Raw genomic sequence first — 19739 nt, forward strand, 5'->3', positions numbered from 1 at the left:
ACACCTGGAGACAATATGACTGATGCCATAAAACACAGACACTGAATGGACATGAACATTTCTGCATTTGATGCACATTCTGCATTTGATGCACATATCTGCGTTTGATGCACATTCTGCATTTCATGCACATTTCTGCATTTGATGCCAGGTTATACAATTTTGTCCCTTTAGCTGTTTTTTTGGTCACCTCTATTTGACAACATTATAGTCTACTGAAAATAAATACTTCATTACTAAATACAATTAAAGTAACAGTTAAACAGCAAATAACATAATGCACAGGATTTACCCAGAAAGATTTAATAATAATATTGAGGATTTGCACATTTTGTGGTCTGTTTTGGTCCATTTGTTCTTTCAACTTCACACTATTTTGATTAGATGTTTCTAATTTCCTTTTGATAATTTAGATGATACGATAACATAAAGGTTTTAAAATCTCCCCTTCTGTGCAGACACAAGGGGTTGATGTAAGCTCAGGGATCTCCCCTTCTGTGCAGACACAAGGGGTTGATGTGAGCTCAAACCTCCCCTTCTGTGCAGACACAAGGGGTTGATGTGAGCTCAGGGATCTCCCCTTCTCTGCAGACACAAGGGGTTGATGTGAGCTCAAACCTCCCCTTCTGTGCAGACACAAGGGGTTGATGTGAGCTCAGGGATCTCCCCTTCTGTGCAGACACGATGTTTGGAGAACATGCTCTGAGCCCACAGGGCAGTTATGCCACCTAGTGGTCAGGAGGAGAACATGCACTGAGGCACTATTTACTGGTAGACCAGGGGCTTCACTATATGACAAGTAGACGTTATGTCCTTAGCCATACATATATACATAAAAATATATTTAAAACATGTAAGTTGTATTTATAGAAAAATAAAATGTTAATCTGAAATGTTGAACGGATTTGATTTGAATTTTGTTTGTTTTTTTAATAATGATATACCTTGAGTAAAAAAAGTGTCAAACATTTCCTCACTAGGGCAGGATATGAGATATGAGATACAAGCCTGTACCCCCAAGAGCAGGGTTCTCACCCTTTCGCAAGCTAGGGCCCCCAAACGGCCCCTGTTAGGGTATGGGTAGGAGAAGAACACAAACGGCCCCTGTTAGGGTACGGGTAAGAGAAGGACACAAACCCAAAAGAGCGCATCTACATGGCAGATTGTCAGCACTTTAAACTGCTACAGCAGATAGAGTTAGCACATCTAGCACTTTAAACTGGTACAGCAGATAGAGTTAGCACATCTAGCACTTTAAACTGATACAGCAGATAGAGTTAGCACATCTAGCACTTTAAACTGGTACAGCAGATAGAGTTAGCACATCTAGCACTTTAAACTGGTACAGCAGATAGAGTTAGCACATCTAGCTCTTTAAACTGGTACAGCAGATAGCGTTAGCGCATCTAGCACTTTAAACTGGTACAGCAGATAGAGTTAGCGCATCTAGCACTTTAAACTGGTACAGCAGATAGAGTTAGCGCATCTAGCACTTTAAACTGGTACAGCAGATAGAGTTAGCACATCTAGCACTTTAAACTGGTACAGCAGATAGAGTTAGCACATCTAGCACTTTAAACTGGTACAGCAGATAGAGTTAGCGCATCTTGGAGCAGAGCCTACATGATGGCGGATTGTCAGCACTTTAATATGGAGTTAAATTAGTTTCATAATTCACAAACAAACAAAACGCAATTCACAAATGTGATTTGTGATTCACAAACAAATGTAACTTGATTCACAAATGTATTTCATGATTCACAAATAAATGACCCCATGACATTTGTTTGCAACCTGACGAACAGGAGTTACAAATCCCTGCATTTGTGTGTGTGGATTTTTGGAACTTTCCTAATGAGCTTAGATTCACAAATGCATTTTTTTCTAAAAGATATTCTCTGCAGCCTATCAGATCTCTTCCAATTTTAGCCAATCACATTATCGTGTCTATGTGGACTACAACCACCCGCCATAGTAACGGACATTGTCTCCGGCTTGAGATGAGGAGCATTTATTTGTGAATCATGTAATACATTTGTGAATTGTGAATTGTGTTTTTCATCCGGGTGGGGTGTTTTCATGTAGACAAGCGGTGTGGTGTGGTGTCAGACAGGTGTGGTGTGGTGTGGTGTGGTGTGGTGTAGGCCTAATGGATGGGGTAATGTTCATGTGAGTCAGACAGGTGTGGTGTGGTGTGGTGTGGTGTGGTAATGTTCATGTGAGTCAGACAGGTGTGGTGTGGTGTGGTGTGGTGTGGTGTTGGCCTAATGGATGGGGTAATGTTCATGTGAGTCAGACAGGTGGCAGGCCCTGCATGCCATGGGCTGTCTTTAGGTTTACTGTGTCCGTCTCAAAATGCGTGAAAATTGTGAAAATTACCAAGGCTCCTGCCTTTATGTGAGGTTACAGTATGTAAGGGTGACTGTATTTGTTTGTGAAACATTGAAAAGTGTTTATCATAGATGTGTGGTTATAGCCTACTTTTAATCTGGATCGCCTCATAACATAATGTTAATCATAATCGACGGTGAAGAATATTCATCATACATTATTTTTCGCGCTGGTGGGGTTCCATGACGTGCAGTAGACTGTACACTTTTTATGTATTCGTCACTGCCTCACGTGTATGGAAATGAAAGTAAAACGAGTCGTTTCTTCGCCTTTGTGAACACGCAGCTTATTTTTTCAGCAAAGAAACTCTCAGAAAATACTGTCCGTGAGTATCTCAGCATTGCATTGTAAACGTTTAAATCGGTGTTTTAACACAATGGGTTTGTTAATATTATTACTGTAACAGGGATTACAACTCGTGGAAAAGTCAAGGTTACTATTAGTCCGTCCTCAACACGATATCTGTGGCCACCATCACTCTCGCTTTGAGAACGGTTGTCATCGTGAATATTTTTACAGATTTGTTTGATTGTGATTCAAGCTTTACGGCTACAATAGCCGTATCTACACTCTATCCACGATAGTAAAAGAACAGTAGGACACTCTCGGTCAACTGGAAGCAGCTGGCTTTTAGCTCATCGGTTTTTGGGCGGTCTGCTGGTGAGTTACAGGCAAACGGCCCACCGTTTTGCCTCTCGCTTTGAAAATATTTGTTCGTTACTCTATACGTCTTTCATTTTCACCAACCCGTAACATTTTTATAGATGTTACCAGTGCGTAGCATAAGTATATAAATTACCATGTTTCCTTCTAGTAGGCTGTCATGAACGTCCTCTGTTAAAACACAAACGACGAATCTTTCCAACCGTAATAAGGTAGGCAACATCAACCCAATTGTCATTAAAACCCGTTGCCCGTTGGCTGCACATGTAGTCACCAATAATATTGGCCTACATGTGCAGCCAACGGGCAGACAAGTGCACAGGGGCCGTCAAGAACAACACCGGAAAGAGAGAACAAAACTTTAATGTATCTCTAAAACCCTGGTGGTAAAAGTTATCTTAGTTTTTTGGATACAAATATTTTTGCTTCCTTTTGGCTTTCTCCTAAACAAGTATGCAATAGCTAAAGTGCTGTCTGTTTGTCTCTTGTAAGGCGGTGTCTGAATAATTATGAGTCTCCGCTGGTTTCTCCGACGTCTTTGCAAAAACTACCTATAACAATAGGCCTACAGTATATGTTCTCACTGACGCAGTTTAATACATGCTCCTGCTCGACTGTGCCTGTCTCAAAATGCGTACAACTGGTGCATTTAGCTGCCAGTGGTGTGTGATTAAAACCTATTTTTTAATCCGGATCGCCTCGTAACATAATATTAATCTTAATCAACGATGAAGACTATCTCATCATACATTATGCGCTAGGTGCCCTTTTGATCTTTTCGCCCATGTTCTTCAAACAGCCACCACTTCCGCGCACACAAAAGTGAAACTAAACTCGTTTCTTCCATTTTGTTGAATTGTTCGGCAAAGAAATACCCAGAAACTACCGTTTGTGAGTATCTCAGTATTTAATTGTAAACAGTTAAATCGGTGCTTTAACAACATGGGTTTTATATTATTACTTGTATTACTATAAGTTTAGGTTATATTTGTTCGTCCGCCCCCAACATTATGGGAATCCTAGACTACAAGTCTGTTATCTCGTTGTAAGAACTGTATAATTGTGAATCATAGAAACCATTAAGGCTACAAGTTACTTACAATTAGCTTCGTCCTAATACAGGCCTTGCCTAAAATAGTCAACTGTCCGAAACATTCTCAAATGACAGGCCTACAAGAGCTTACGGCTAACGAAAAAAATGGTTTTAATGGTTTTAAATGGTTACACGGAACAAGGGAAAGGACGAACTCAAACTTCGGTATAGTTGGAAAGATATTCACAGATTCGAAGTTATCAAGAGAAACGTTGTTAAAACACAGAAGACGAATCTTTCCAACCGTAGTAACGTAGAAAACGTGCTACAACCCAAGTATCATCAAAACGAACAGTACTAACAAATAATATTGGCCTATAGCCTACATGCAGCCAACTGTCAGACGATAGCGCATGGACCGTCTACAAAGAACAACACCGGAAAGAGAGAACAAAACTTTAATGTATCTCTAAAACCCTGCTTACATTCAGACAGGTCTGGATCTAGAGTACTCAGATTACTTGGGGGACAATTAGGCATTTGGGGTTGCCACCTTTTCACAAAGTACATTATACTACAGTGTAGAGCTGTTTTTCTTGTTTTAATGTAGTACGGATATGTGTATTCTTAGACATTACCACAGTTGTAGGCTACTTAACATTATTATAAATGATTGGCACATGATTGTAAGATTGCAATAGAGAAGTGTGAGCACTTACCTGAACCTCAAAATACTGACTTTGGGGTGTCGAATAATTTTTTATATTTTCATTCTCATATTTTATGTTTGTGGTATTTTTGAACTCAACATTGTGTTGTAGCCTAACCACCTGTTATTGTGTTTAGGCTACAATTCTGAGGACACAATGCTGGTAGTAAAAGTTATCTTAGTTTTTCGGATAACAATATATTTGCTTCCTTTTGGCTTTCTCCTAACAAGTATGCAATAGCTATAGTGCTGTCTGTTTGTCTATTGAAAGGCGCTATCTCTGAATAATGATGAGTCTCCGCTGGTTTCTCCGACGTCTCTGTGCAATAACTACCTATAACTATAGATGTTCTCACTGACGCAGTTTTATACATGCTCCTGCTCGACTGTGTCTGTCTCAAAGTGCGTGGAAATGGTGCATTTAGCTGCCAGTGGGGTGTGGTTAAAATCCGGTTCGCCTCGTAACATAATATTAATCTTAATTAACGATGAACACTATCTCATCATACATGATGCGTGTGGTATATTGGATCGAGCACTCGGTGCTCGATTGTGTTTGACTGTCACTACTACGGAGTTCTGTGATAGTTTGTTCATGCCTGGCAGTTGATTCTCCCGCCAGTAAAGAATCTAACTTGTGCTGCATCCTCGTCTCCGTGCATTTGTATCTAACAGTGATTTAGATAACCCACGAATAGTATATAACTATAACAGTAATTATACATATAGCATAAAGCCACAACAATGCGGTAGGTGCCCTTTAGATCTTTTCGCCCGTGCTCTTCAAACAGCCGCCACTTCCGCGCACACAAAAGTGAAACTAAACTCGTTTCTTCCATTTTGCGAACACGGAGTTGAATTGTTCAGCAAAGAAATACCCAGAAACTACCGTTTGTGAGTATCTCATCATTGAATTGTAAGCGGTTAAATCGGTGCTTTAACCACATCGATATTTAGCGGCACTAACTATGCATGCAGTTTTTAGGAGGATGCAGAGGCTTTTTTTGGTCACGTCGAATCAAACATTTTCTGTGTTGGTCCAGTTTGTTTGTCTTACTTCCATGGCGGTCGCACGCTGTGTTCACATTCTTATCTGGCAACCAGGAGCGTCAAATTGGTACTGGAGGAACGGGCATAATTAATCAATAATAGGCAGTAGAGTAAAGTAGAGGGAGCTACATAAAGGTGCAGATTCAGTGCAAGTATTACAAAGACACAAATAAAGCCAACTGAGTAATTGAAGGCAGTTGAAAATAAGGCAGCTTTGAGCTTCTTTTTAAAACAGGTTAGAGTTGGGGCAGATCTGATCCCCATGGGGAGCTGGTTCCAGCAGTGGGCAACATAACGGCTAAATGCCATCTCACCCTGTTTAGTTTCAACTCTGGGCACCACTAGCTGACCATCTCCTGCAGATCTAAGAAACCTGGTTTATATTCAGCAAGTCAAACTTTGAATTCAGTTCTGTATGTAACTGGGAGCCAGTGCAAGGGCCTGATAATTGGAGTAATATATTCACTTTTCTTAGTTTTGGTGACTTTGTGACACTCTGTGTATGTCTGTCTTTCTCTCTCATTCTCCACTATAATACTAAGAGAGGGATATCCCAGGAAAAAGGTGTATTTGCCCCAAAATGAGTTCCAGTGAGGACCATGATGATGAGCATCTGGGGTAAGACAACAACAACAACAACAATAATAATAATAATATATTGACATATATTATTTGTTTATTTACGTGTATATTCGTTTGTTTATTAATTAGTGTTGTAAATCTTTCATTTCATTCATAAGCTTAAATTAATAAAATAATTAAAACAATGTAAATGGTAATAACAGGCATTTTGAGACTTGATTATGCTCAACCAAAGGGGCATGGTTGTGTTCTAAATCAGTAGCTGCAAGCAGAATGAAACTGAATCCAACTGAATCTCTAAAAATTCTATCCCATCTATAGTTTTAGACCACTTTTAACTCAGCTGATAAAAAACAATAGGTATGACAATTCTGTTCTGACCAATGTTCCCAGACTTTGCTAAAGATCTCGAGTGGCATTCAATCAAACAGAGCTGTTCCTTAAAGTGTCTACGTCCCTACAGTTGAAAAATAATTTGGGTCATTTTAACAGTTTGGTATTTTGTTTACATACCATATTGTCAGAAGGTGGCAGTATAAGACAGACCAGAGGCTGACTTGTCATTAGTAAAATCATTAATATTCCATGAAATTGCATGACATGTTATGGCAAAGTATTGCGGTCAAAAATAGGACTTGGGTCATTTTGACTGTAGTGATTTTTTTATTATTTTTTACATATACTTTTGATAACGTTGTGTTGGTGTGTGTTTGTGTGTGTGTGAAATACAGCTCGATCCAGGAAAAGAGATCACACTCTCCTACCCCCACCTGTGTGTCCATGAAGAGTGCCCGGTCCATGGATCGTCCAGTTAACTTAGCAGAAGGAGGTGTTCCTGCTGGTCAGAGGTGAGGTTACAATGACCTCGAGTCATTTATTGCAAACACCACAGTCGAACATTGACTGTCTTGCGCTTTTTTTGCGAGTGGTACATTTTTGTAGTGTCGGTGATGCGGAGAACAAAGCACTCATAATTATATGAGTGTTATTAGTACACCATAGCATATCATTATTGTAGAAAATGATTAAGGTGGACTCATGATAAGAATAGAGAGAAATACAGACAATTCATTTTCACTGCTTCAATTTATTGCATTTGTTATTAATACATTTAGTCATTTAACAGACGCTTTCATTCAAAGCGACTTACAAGGAAATGTAAAACTACACCGAGGAATGAGGTGAGGGGATTCGAACTATCAACCTCGCAGTTACGAACCGGTAGCGGTATCCTCTGTACTAGTGCACACTTGCAGTCAGGTATTCATACATAGATATCACCCTATAAACATCCCAACACACCTTGCTCTCACAGCGGTGGTGGTGTTGAATTTTGCCATGATTATGGTCTTGTATTCTTCATAAGCGTTCATGTTCATCTCCTGCTCGCCAGTGGAGAAAAAAAGAGCCCTTTTCTTTGAGTTTAGAACCATTATACAGTTAAATCATTGTTTTGGTGATCAACCTTTCCTGCTTTTTGAAGTAGGACGTGCACGCACACGCAATTTCCCTGATAAGTTTAGCCTGGTTGAAATTAACCACATGATTTGGAGGCGGATGAGCCGTTGACGAACCGATATTTGCTGTTCTCAATCAGCTCGCTAATGTTAACGGGCTAAAAGGACAATTGATTAATTAGCTTCAACCCTTACGACGAATGGGGCCCAGAGGCTGACTTGTCATATCTGACTTTGCTTTTCAAATCAAAATGGCTTCCTAAGTAAATTAAGGGTTATAGAAAAATCTTCAAAATGACACTGTGTATTTTATATCCATTTTCCCTCTAATCTAATTATTTTAAGTCAATAATATTCCTTGAATTGCAATGACACGTTATGGCAAAGTATTAGAGACAAAAATAAGACTTGGGTCATTTTGACTGTAGTGATTTTTACGTATACTTCTGATAACGTTGTGTGTGTGTTTGTGTGTGTGTGTGTGTGTGAAATACAGCTCGATCCAGGAAAATAGATCACACTCTCCTACCCCCACCTGTCTGTCCATCAAGAGTGACCGGTCAATGGATCGTCCAGTTAACTTAGCAGAAGGAGGTGTCCTTGCTGGTCAGAGGTGAGTAGTAATGAGGACTTTCCACAGGAAATACAATCACCCATACAGTCATTTGAAGTACACCTGAAGTATAAAAGTGTACCAAAGGTGTTTGTCTTGTCTTTTATGCTAGATATTTATATGAGATTGCCGGTTCAAGATATTTTTTTTAATATATAGCAGTCCCCCAAGGATTTTGCAGGCTTTTTTTTAGATAGTTGCAGCCTAAAATTCCTGATTTCGATTTTTTTTTTTGGGGGCTTTTCTAAAAAGTTGCGGTGAAAGTTGCAGTGTTTTTTAGGTGTTTGTTGCGATGAAATTGCGGGAGCAAGTAAAAGTTGCGAATTTCCCTCTCTGTAATTATAATTGAGTTATTTGTTGAAAAATAAGTAATTAATAAACAAACATTCATTAAAGATCAAAACCATTGAGAAATGGTCCTCTAAATAACCTTACCAACATGCCAAACAAAAGATTACCAGGACTGCATAGGCAAAATAGGCTGTTCTGCCCTCTGCTTATTTAGGTCAGCAAATGTATATTGCTTGTATTGTTGTTATGGAAACTAACACAGTATAGTATTATACTTTTACTTTGACATCATTCAAATGTTCGTCTCGTGGGAATGGCAACAGACAGTTATCTAGAAAACATAGTTATCGTAGCGGGAACAGTACCTAGGCTTTACTTATTCACAACGAAGTGCACCTGTTGGTATTACAAAAGGACCACCAGTATTGATCATTGTAGTACCACCATATTGTCAGAAGGTGGCAGTATGAAACAGACCAGAGGCTGACTTGTCATATCTGATGCTGCTTTTCAAATCAAAATGGCTTCCTAAGTAAATTAAGGGTTATAGAAAGATCTTCAAAATGCCACTGTGGAAATATTTGAAACCAAAGAGATATTCTCCCTTGATTTATTTTAAATCAGTAATATTCCTTGAAATTGCATGAAATGTTATGGCAAAGTATTGCAGACAAAATAGGACTTGGGTCATTTTGACTAGTGATTTCTTTTTTTTTTTTTTTTTTTTTACATATACTTCTGATAACGTTGTGTGTGTGTGTGAAATACAGCTCCATCCAGCAGAAGAGATCACACTCTCCCGTACCGAGCTGTGTGTCCATGAAGAGTGACCAGTCCATTGATCGTCCACCCCTCTTAGCAGAAGGAGGTGTTCCTGCTGGTCAGAGGTGAGTAGTATTGAGGACTTTCCACAGGAAATACAATCATCCATACAGTCATTGAAGTACATCTGAAGTATAAAAGTGTCCCAAAGGTTTTTGACTTGTCTTTTATGCTAGATTTTTATATGAGATTGAATATTGATTTCTTTAATATATAGTATCTAGATGCTAATTGCAGACAAAATGTTTCCAATGATAGAAAACACCAGGCTGGAAGGTTTATACATGTCTGAACTCCATGGGACATTAGAAAGCCTTGGAGTGGTACATATTGAGGAAAATACAATTAATCTGTCTGCATTATACTATTAAAAGACCTACAGTATTACCAGGCAGTGTCTGAGCCAATTGTTTGGTGTCATGGCACAACACACAAGGAGTTATATGAATGGTTAATGCTGATCAGTTATTATTGATCAGTTTATTAATATAATTAACAATAAATTGAGAGGATCCCCACTAGGGATGGGCATAATTAATCGACGATCGATTAATTGATCATTAAGAATTTCCTCGATGAAATTATTTTTTCATCGATTAAAACTAATGCATGTTCTGTTGCGTAGTGTGCGTGTAATTTATTTATTTTAGTGCTGTCACGTTATTCTATGAGATTATTGTGGCCGAGATTAATGCAATAAAATATTTGAACGCAGTTAACGCAACTTTGTTTACTTCCGGTGCGCGTTGACCCATGGCAGGAAACTGCCGCGTGTCTGCAGTCAGTTAGATAGAAGAGACCGAGACGGTAGTTGAAGATGGAGAGAGCTGAGGGATTGATGGGCGGAAAGTTTCTGTTTAAGAGGCAAAATGACAGAACAATCGACAAAACTAAAGTTGTATGTAGCTTTTGTCAAGCTGAATGTAGCTATTACAGAAGCAGCTCGTCTTTAAGTTATCACCTTAATGCAAAGCACCCGACAGAAAGCAGTCCCAGGTTAGATGGTCGCCAACCCGCACTCCACGACTTCTCTAGGAAATTAACTAGACCAGTCCGTGAAAAGGTTACCAACGCTGTAGCAGTTTAGGTTGCCGGTGACTGTCGGCCCATCAACATAGTTGAAGACAGTGGGCTGACTGAGGTGATTCGAATTGCTTCAGGGGACAATTCTTACGATTTACCGTCGAGGGGCACCATTGTGTCTCGCATACATTCCTTGTATGACGGCGAGAGCGCACGAAAAAAATACAATTAAACAACAGTGTCTAAAATACACGCTGTCTGAAGTGATTAATCGTTAATTTATAAGATTTAGTCTTGAGAAGAAAACAAACTTTTAATCACGATGAATCTAGATGAATGAATTTCAAAATGTGAGATTAATTAGTTAGAGAGAGAAAAAAAAGTTGTGTTTATGAGCACCGGCTTCTAGCTGTCGGCTCTGCTGCTTAAGAGTACAGCAGCACATATTTTCAAGTGTAACCATTGAACGGATCCCGTTTAACTGCCACAAGAGTTGTCCATCTTGTAATAAAGATCTCAGTGAGGAAACACGCTGTGTTTTTTCTATTTTCACTGCATTTTAATATAGCCTATAAATAGTGAATTTTAATATAAAAATATTAATGATTAATCGAAAATCGATCGTTAATTCTCCCGACGATCGATTAAGACAATTTAATCGAATGCCCATCCCTAATCCCCACACTCAAAGACAGGAGAAACAGCAGCAGGAAAAGATAAGAAGAAGAAAGACAAAGGAGAGGAGAGGAAAGAGCAGAGGGAGAAGAAGAAAGAGAAAGAGAGCCCAAATACTCTAAAGTGGTTTCGTACCTGAAGACCCATTGCTATGCATTTGCCACCAGCCAATCCCCTAAAATAACATTCTCATAGGCAGAGGATACAGTGGGACTAGTCTAATTATACAGCTATGGCAGGTACTTCAGAATGAAACCACAATCAGACTACTGACCACATCAGAAGGATCAATTCAAGACCAAACATGAATATGTTACATTCGTAAACATTTGCACATCAGTTGGTAAACACCAACATTCTCAGGTTTGTGTGTGTGTAGGTGTGTGTGCATGTTTCTGTGCAGAGCAGGAACAAGTCATTAAAGTGACATAATAATAATCTGGAGCCACAAGCACAAATCCAGCAGCCCTCCTGTGTCAGCAGGTGAAATGTAGTGAGAGTGAGAGAGAACGACTGCAGAGGAAATATGAAGGAAGTCAATTCATCAGCAATCACATGAGAGAAGAGCATTAGGGGGACACAGTGCTGAGGGTAGTTTATATAAAACTCTTCAGACAGAGTGGCGGTTAGATAGACTACATTAGGAGGAAACTCTTCAGACAGAGTGGCAGTTATATAGACTACATTCCTGCTTGACTGATAGTGCTGTACAAACACTAAAGTTAAACTGATATTACAGTAAACTAGTTATTTAATATTTGTTCTTGTTTTCACACACAGATACCAACCTGGTCCGGTAAATGTGGAAATGCAGCAGATCCACAAATCCCATCTTCAGAAGAAGTTTCAGTGTCTGACTGAGGGAATCACAAAGCAGGGAGATGCCAGACTCCTCCATGAGATCTACACAGCGCTCTATATCACAGAGGGGGGAGGAGGGGAGGTCAATGATGAACACGAGGTCAGACAGATAGAGAGAGCATCCTGGAGAGAAGCAGCACGAGGCAAACCAATCAACTGCAGTGACATCTTTAAACCCTTATCTGGACAAGACAAACCTATCAGAAGAGTGCTGACAAAGGGAGTGGCTGGCATTGGAAAAACAGTCTCTGTGCAGAAGTTCATTCTGGACTGGGCTGAAGGGAAAGAGAATCAAGATGTCTACTTCATATTGCCTCTCCCTTTCCGAGAGCTGAACCTGATGAAGGAGAAAAAACTCAGTCTGGTGGAGCTTATTCAGCACTTTTTCCCTGAAGTTACGGATCCAAGATTCTTCGCTGGTTCAGAGCATGTCATGTTCATCTTTGACGGTCTGGATGAGTGTCGACTTCCTCTACATTTCCACTCCAACCCGAGGTGTTGTAAAGTGACAGAGCCAGCCTCAGTGGACGTGCTGCTGACAAACCTCATCAAGGGGAATCTGCTTCCCTCTGCTCTCCTCTGGATCACCACCCGACCAGCAGCAGCCAATCAGATCCCACCTAGGTGTGTGGACCAGGTGACAGAAATAAGGGGATTCAGTGACCCACAGAAAGAGGAGTACTTCAGGAAGAAAATCAGTGATGAGAACCTGGCCAGCAGAACCATCACACACCTGAAGTCATCCAGGAGCCTCTACATCATGTGTCACATTCCAGTCTTCTCCTGGATTACTGCCACTGTTGTCGAGAGAACATCAGATGAATCGGGGAGTGTAGAAATGCCAAGGACTTTGACTCAAATGTACACACACTTCCTGATCATTCAGACAAGCATGAAAAATGAAAAGTACACCGAGAGAAAAGAGAGAGATGAAGAGATGATTTTCAAACTTGGGAAACTGGCTTTCCAACAGCTAGAGAAGGGCAATCTGATCTTCTATGAGGAAGACGTGAGAGAGTGTGGCATTGATGTCACAGAAGCATCAGTGTACTCAGGAGTGTGTACTCAGATCTTCAGAGAGGAGTCTGGGCTGTACCAGGGGAAGGTGTTCAGCTTTGTGCATCTGAGCATTCAGGAGTTTCTTGCAGCTTTATATGTGTTCCTGCGTTTCAGCAACAGAGAGAGAAACATGCCTGACCAACAGCAAACCTCTCAGCTCTCTGCTCTGTTCAGAGCTGCAACACTTCATGACCTACACACAACTGCAGTGGATCTGGCCTTACAGAGTAAGAACGGACACCTGGACCTTTTCCTCCGCTTCCTTCTGGGCCTCTCACTGGAGTCCAATCAGAATCTCTTAAGACACCTACTGCCCCAGACAAGAAGCCAATCACAGAGCTCAGAGCAAACAGCCCAGTGTGTCAAACAGAAGATCAGAGATCAGGATACTTCAGACAGAAAGATCAACCTGTTCTACTGTCTGAATGAGCTGAATCACCATGCTGTAGTGGAGGACATTGACAGGAGCTCAGGAACTCTGTATGTGGACATGCTCTTAACAGGAGAGTGGGAGACTAAGAGATTTAAGTTTGAGATTCCAGAAGAGCAGCTGGATAAGTTTGACCTGCAGAAGTACATAAAGACACCAGAGGAAGATCTGACTGAACTCCTCAGTCTCGATGAAGTTCTGCAGAAGCTGGTGCCAGTGGTCACATCTTCCACATCAGCTAAGTGAGTAAAACACTGTGTATGTGGGGGTGGGGGGTGTTTGGTGGGGCATGTGTGTGTAAGAGATTTCTCAGCAAGTTTTCAGTAGACGGCACATCATCAATATGGTAAATAAACTACGTCTATGAACTACATTTCTACTCACCTGAGTAGAGCAAACACTCCTGATCAGTCTCCCTACCAACAGTAGAATATGGATTGAAGGTCTATGTTGTTTGTGTGTGTGTGTGAGAAGCTGGTGCCAGTGGTCACAACATCCACATCAGCTCGGTAACACTTGGTGTACTTATGTGTGTGAGTGTGTGTGTATGTGAGAGAGAGAAAGTTAGATGGAGTTCCCTGGTTGTCAGTAGACAGCACATCATCAAAAAGTTGACTTTGTTCCTGGTAAATTAACTGCCCTATTAAGAGAACATTTCTCCTAAACTGAGAGTAGAGCAAACACTCCTGACTGCAGTTCATACCTCACACCAGTCTAATATGGATTGAAGGTCAAACACTAAACAGTATATTACACCTGAGTTGTTTGGTGTTTTCTATGGGTTACTTAACTTTAGACTTGTTTTGAGTATGTAAAATATTTTTCTATATTATACATTTCCTGTAAATATCTTTAGTGCAAGGCTAGGTTGTGTACCAACTATATCACATTTTATATTACAAAGTCCATGTCCAGTTTCTTTGAGTTATGGTGTGAATGCTAAAACTTACCCAGATGGCTGGGATGGCTGGCATGTGCTTTTGGATCCAAACTGGCTTAATCACAATGCTTTTGCAATGTTAATGAACACTGTTCTGCTCCACCCTTAAGTGGCCTTATAGGGCAGCAACACACCACCACTAACCCCTGAACCCTGTAGGACACTGGACCCGTCTGTTGTTCAGGTGTATCATGTTGTTTCTCCCAGGATGAATGAATGTACCCTGACAGATGAAGAGCTGTTCCTATCTGGCCTCTATGTGTGTTTTTGTGTGAGAGTAGAAGATTGGTGATAATATTAATTCTCATCAAAACTGCAAACTAGAGGGACTATGGTAAGCATCATTTAATGTAGTATTTGTTTGTGTGTTTTGCAACGGGTTTTGTGCTTGTAATTCACATCTTTCATAGCTATCATTCCGCAAGTAGTCCGGTCATTTAACGTAACGGAAAGTCATTGTAACTTGAAGTCAGCAAGTAATGGGTTGCTACGCAACACTTGAAACTTTAAAGTTCTATTAGCCTGAAGAACAATTTTTTCTTAGCGGAAATCACGAAACGGCAACAAAATCGTTAAAAAGAGGTTTTCTGGAGGAATGTCTTCTATCGTTTTGGCAAGTACCTGTATAATAAGCGGGAATTTTTTTCGCGAAAACATGGGAGCTGAACACACACAACTGCTGCTGCACACAGAAGTGCGTTGGCGCTCTCTCTCGAGGGAGAATACTCAACCGGCTGTTGGAATTACGATCTAAAGTACACACCTTTCTGATTGAGCACAGATCTCCCCATGCCACCTTGCAAGCCAGTCTGTGTCCTGGAACAAAGATGTGCTATCTGGCAGATATATTCCGCAAACTGAACGAACTGAATATGTCTCTGCAGGGAAAGGACACCAGCATTTTAAACCTGTATGACAAGGTGGGTGGCCTCCTGAAGAAAGCAGAGCTGTGGAGAAGAGCCTCTGCACAGGGGGATTTCACCTGCTTTCCTCAGGTGGATGATTTTCTCTCTAGTGAGGATGGTGACAGAGATCCAGTCAAGTTGGTCATCGTAGGACATTTGACCAACTAGAGTCAAAATTTTCATTTTCTATTTCCTACTTTCCTGATATGGAGGAGAAATATACACAGCTGGATTGGGTGAGAAACCCATTTCTCTTGTCCGAAGCATACGGAAGCAAGCTACTCACAGTTTTGGGTGTGTGTGAAGCAGGAGCACCCTGACCTGGGAGAAAAAGCTTTGGAGCAGCTACTACCCTTTGCCTCCACATATTTATGTGAGGCCTCCTTCTCTACAATGACTGTGATCAAAACAAAGCAGAGAAACAGACTGTGCCTGGAGAACAGCTTGATCACAGCAGTTGCCTCCCTGCCACCAAGACTGACAAAGATTCTCAGTGAAGCACACTCTCACTAAAATGTAATTGCAAAAGTACTCAGTTCAATTCAACAATGTTCAATGTTCAATCTTCAGTGTTGACAGTTTAATAAATCAGACAATGATGGCATAGCGCTGTGTATTACATATTTTTTTCAATCAAAAATGCTTTGCGCTGGTTAGGGGGTACTTGGCTGAAAAAATATTTCACAGGGGGTACATCACTGAAAAAAAGGTTGAGAACCACTGGTTTAAAGTATACTATAAATATAAATAAATACAAAACACAAACTACAGCTTTAAACTTTTTAACTTCAAACTATGAACAATATATTAACTGTTAACAACAGTTTACAGTTTACTTAAATAAATATAAATAAATACAAAACACACACACACACACTGTACACACACTACAGCTTCAAACTTCAGCAATTCTTTTGCAGAAATATGAGCATATTTGCCTTCGGAGTCAAAAATGTATAATTTTAGTGCTGTCAAACGATTAAAATATTTAATCGCGATTAATCGCATTTATGTCATAATTAACTCAAAATTTATCGCGATTAATCACAAATTTGTATCTATTCTAAATGTCCCTTCGTTTATTTATTTTTTCCATCATTTTATTTTTATTTTAATGCCCTTATCAACATGGAAAAGTGGATTGGCTTGCTTTAAGCAAATGTTTTATTTGATTGAAAACCAACATTGCCAAACAGGGCGGTACAAAATAAAATTATAAAGTGCACATTTCAGGTAAACAAGGACTCAGCCTATAGTGCAGTTAAACCATGGCTTAATATTTTCTTTTTTTCAAGTTTGCTGGGAACATAGCAGTCAGGCCTCTTATTTCAGAAACAATGAACTGTAACAGTTAGGTTACCAATAAAAGGTAAGCCTACTACTTCTTTGCTTTCAGCCAGCTGCCTGTTGACATTTTCAGACAACAGTGAAGCTCGCTTCTTTTGCACAACACAACTTTTAAAAGTAAACTTTCCATTCAGAAGCTTTTTATCATCCATTTCGCCGTATCGCGCTCACCATTCACTCAAACCGTAACGTTAGCCTACTACACAGTTTGCGAGGCCAAAAAGAACGTTAATCTAAAAAAAAAAAATTATAAAAAAAAAATCGCGTTGATCTCGCGATAAAAAAATTAACAGCGTTAAAATGGGTTTGCGTTAACGCCGGTAATAACACGTTAAACTGACAGCACTAATTTTTTTTGCATTTATTTCATGAAATGTCGCCATTTTCAGATTTTTTTTATACCTATCTTTTCTATCTGGTTCATACTTAATCTTATTTGAACACACTGAGTACGTGAACTTGTATTGCCCCTTTAAGAGACTAGGATTAATCTCCGTTTAGTCTTCAGTCTGCAGTTGCTGATCTGCCTTTGACTTTTGCCCTCTCTCCCCCCTTTACACGCAATTATTTTGTTGCATATGCCGCATGTTGCGTTGTTTGAATCTTTTTGTGCAAAATACAGCCACACTTTTGACCGTTTACCCTTCGGTATTTTCTCTGTTAAATTGATGGCTAGCTCTGTTTGTGCTTGCTCTGTGAAATGCTGCCTGCTCTTCGCTTTGATAAGACTGTTTCTATGGAAACACCAATGAGCGTGAGCGACACAGGCCAAAGTTTGCATGGGGAGATGGGGCAGTTTTAAATGTGCCCCACGAAATCTGGCTAGCAAAAATTATTCATACGCAGACAGATCTACGCCACTAACGTTGCTGCTCGTTAGCTATCTCTAGTTTTCTACAGTGGAACCAGCCTCCATGTTTCATGTTGCAGCCTGAAATAATTTCTGTTTATAAAGGCCCCGTCACACCATGACGTTCTGGTCAACGTTCTCTGAACTTTCTAATCGTTCAATTTCGAGCATTCTAGGGCGATGTGGACACATCTGGCATGTTACTAACGAAATAATTGCGTAGGACTGACACATGACTAGCGTGGGACTGACGCATGAGGAGTGTGTAACACCGACCAAGTGACGTGTCACTGGTCCGCGACAAACGTGTGCTGACGTGTCACTCCAGCGCGACAAACGATAAGTCAACCTTAGAAGAGCGTGTTAAGAGTGTAATTTACGTGTGAATAATGACAGAAAAGCGTTTTGCTGGCGTGTGGGTTTTATGGTCAAACGGGTATAAAACGCTGGAAAATCATAGTGGATTCAGTTGATCTGAACAGTGAACATCATGCCGCCAAGACCACGAAAAGGTGTGAGGGGGGCTTCTACTACTAGCGCTGCTGCAAGTAAGAAGATGATAAATGCTGCTGAAAGTAAGAAGAATACAAAGCCTCTTTCACTAGCAATGTCTTCGGACGAAGATTTACTGTTATTATTTACGAAATAACGGGCGTTATTCCTGGGGTTTTATGTTATTAAAATAGATGATTTAAATTTGACACTGAATTTGTGTTTCTCAATGTTTATTATTAGAAAACATCAACACATCCACACACATTGTCCCTGTCACAAGAGTCTTCATATCATATCCATCTGCCATGGAACAGCACCAGCTATAACAGTGCTCAGCTATGTTCAAGTTCAGTAGGCTACATCTACTTCATGCTGGCTCAAGCAAGCATATACCCTCCACTCCGCTTTTCGCTAGATTATGCAATGACCTTGCATGACATGATAGCATTGAATATGTAGATGTATAGTGCACAGAATGACATTTGCAATGATGTAAGTTGCGTTTATTGATCACGTATGGTTAATAACATATTAATTGTAGAAGGGACATGATAAAATCAAGATCTTCCCTTGGTGAAAAAACTTTCGCCGATATCTTCCTACGAGAGATGGGTTAGGTGCTCAAATTTCCCTGGATCAAAGAGGACATTAGTCCAAACTAAAAATCACGTCTCAGGATTGCTGCGCACATAAGTTATTTCGGGTGCATCAACTGTACTCAGTCTACCCTACCCAACGACTGACTATGATAGCCAAACGCGTGCAAAGTTAATAAAACGTTCCACGAAAGTTCTCCAGCGTTTAAATGAAACGTTGAAGAACGCTGATCTCCATGAGAACTTTTGTGCATGTTCAAAACTTTTTTTTTGGACCAGCGTTCTCCTCCGATCACCGACGATTACCGACGATTACAGCGTTCACCAGCTTTCACACAAAGCTCTTCTGGCGCAATTCCAGCGACCATGGACGATTACCAACGTTTCCTCTAACATCATAGAACGTTGACCAGAACGTCATGGTGTGATGGGGCCTTTAGACAACATTTTACGCAAGTTTTTGTTAATTTAGCGGCATGATTTGTTGGCTCAGGTACCGAAAGGAAGCACAGAAATCTGCGTTGCGTTTCAGTCCGGTAGGCACCGGTTGTATTGGAACCCAACCCTAGTCCCTATGTGTGTGTGTATATCTGTGTGTGTATATCCCTGATTTTGTGTATGTGTGTTTGTGTGTCTGTGTGTTTTTATCCCTGAGTGTGTGTGTGTGTGTGTGTGTGTGTGTCAGCCAGGGGGGATAGAGGATTGATGATTAATATTCAGATGTATCATGATGTTTCTCCCAGGCTGTATCGCTGTCACCTGACAGAGAAGAGCTGTTCCTATCTGGCCTCTGCCCTGACCTCACACTCCTCAAGACTCACACAGCTGGACCTGGGGGACAATGAGCTGCTGGGAGACTCAGGAGTGGAACTTTTATGTTCTGCTCTTTGTCATCAAAACTGCAAACTGGAGGAATTACGGTAAGCATCATTTAATGTAGTATTTGT

At 40.4% G+C, this 19739-nt stretch overlaps 2 protein-coding genes across 2 annotated transcripts in view; one reads left to right on the forward strand and one right to left on the reverse strand.

Annotated features, from left to right (window-relative positions):
* The window catches only part of LOC122133143 (protein NLRC3-like), a 383696-nt gene that overhangs the window by 255721 nt on the left and 108236 nt on the right, over positions 1-19739 (reverse strand). The window lies entirely within an intron of this gene.
* The window catches only part of LOC116221772 (protein NLRC3-like), a 72422-nt gene that overhangs the window by 47439 nt on the left and 5244 nt on the right, over positions 1-19739 (forward strand). Inside the window, exons 7-8 of the mRNA XM_042708772.1 lie at positions 9560-9676; positions 12090-13901. Of these exons, the coding sequence (XP_042564706.1) occupies positions 9560-9676; positions 12090-13901 (1929 nt within the window). The remainder of the gene's footprint in view (positions 1-9559; positions 9677-12089; positions 13902-19739) is intronic.

Source organism: Clupea harengus, chromosome 9 (assembly GCF_900700415.2).
Source record: "Clupea harengus chromosome 9, Ch_v2.0.2, whole genome shotgun sequence".
NCBI lineage: Eukaryota > Metazoa > Chordata > Actinopteri > Clupeiformes > Clupeidae > Clupea > Clupea harengus.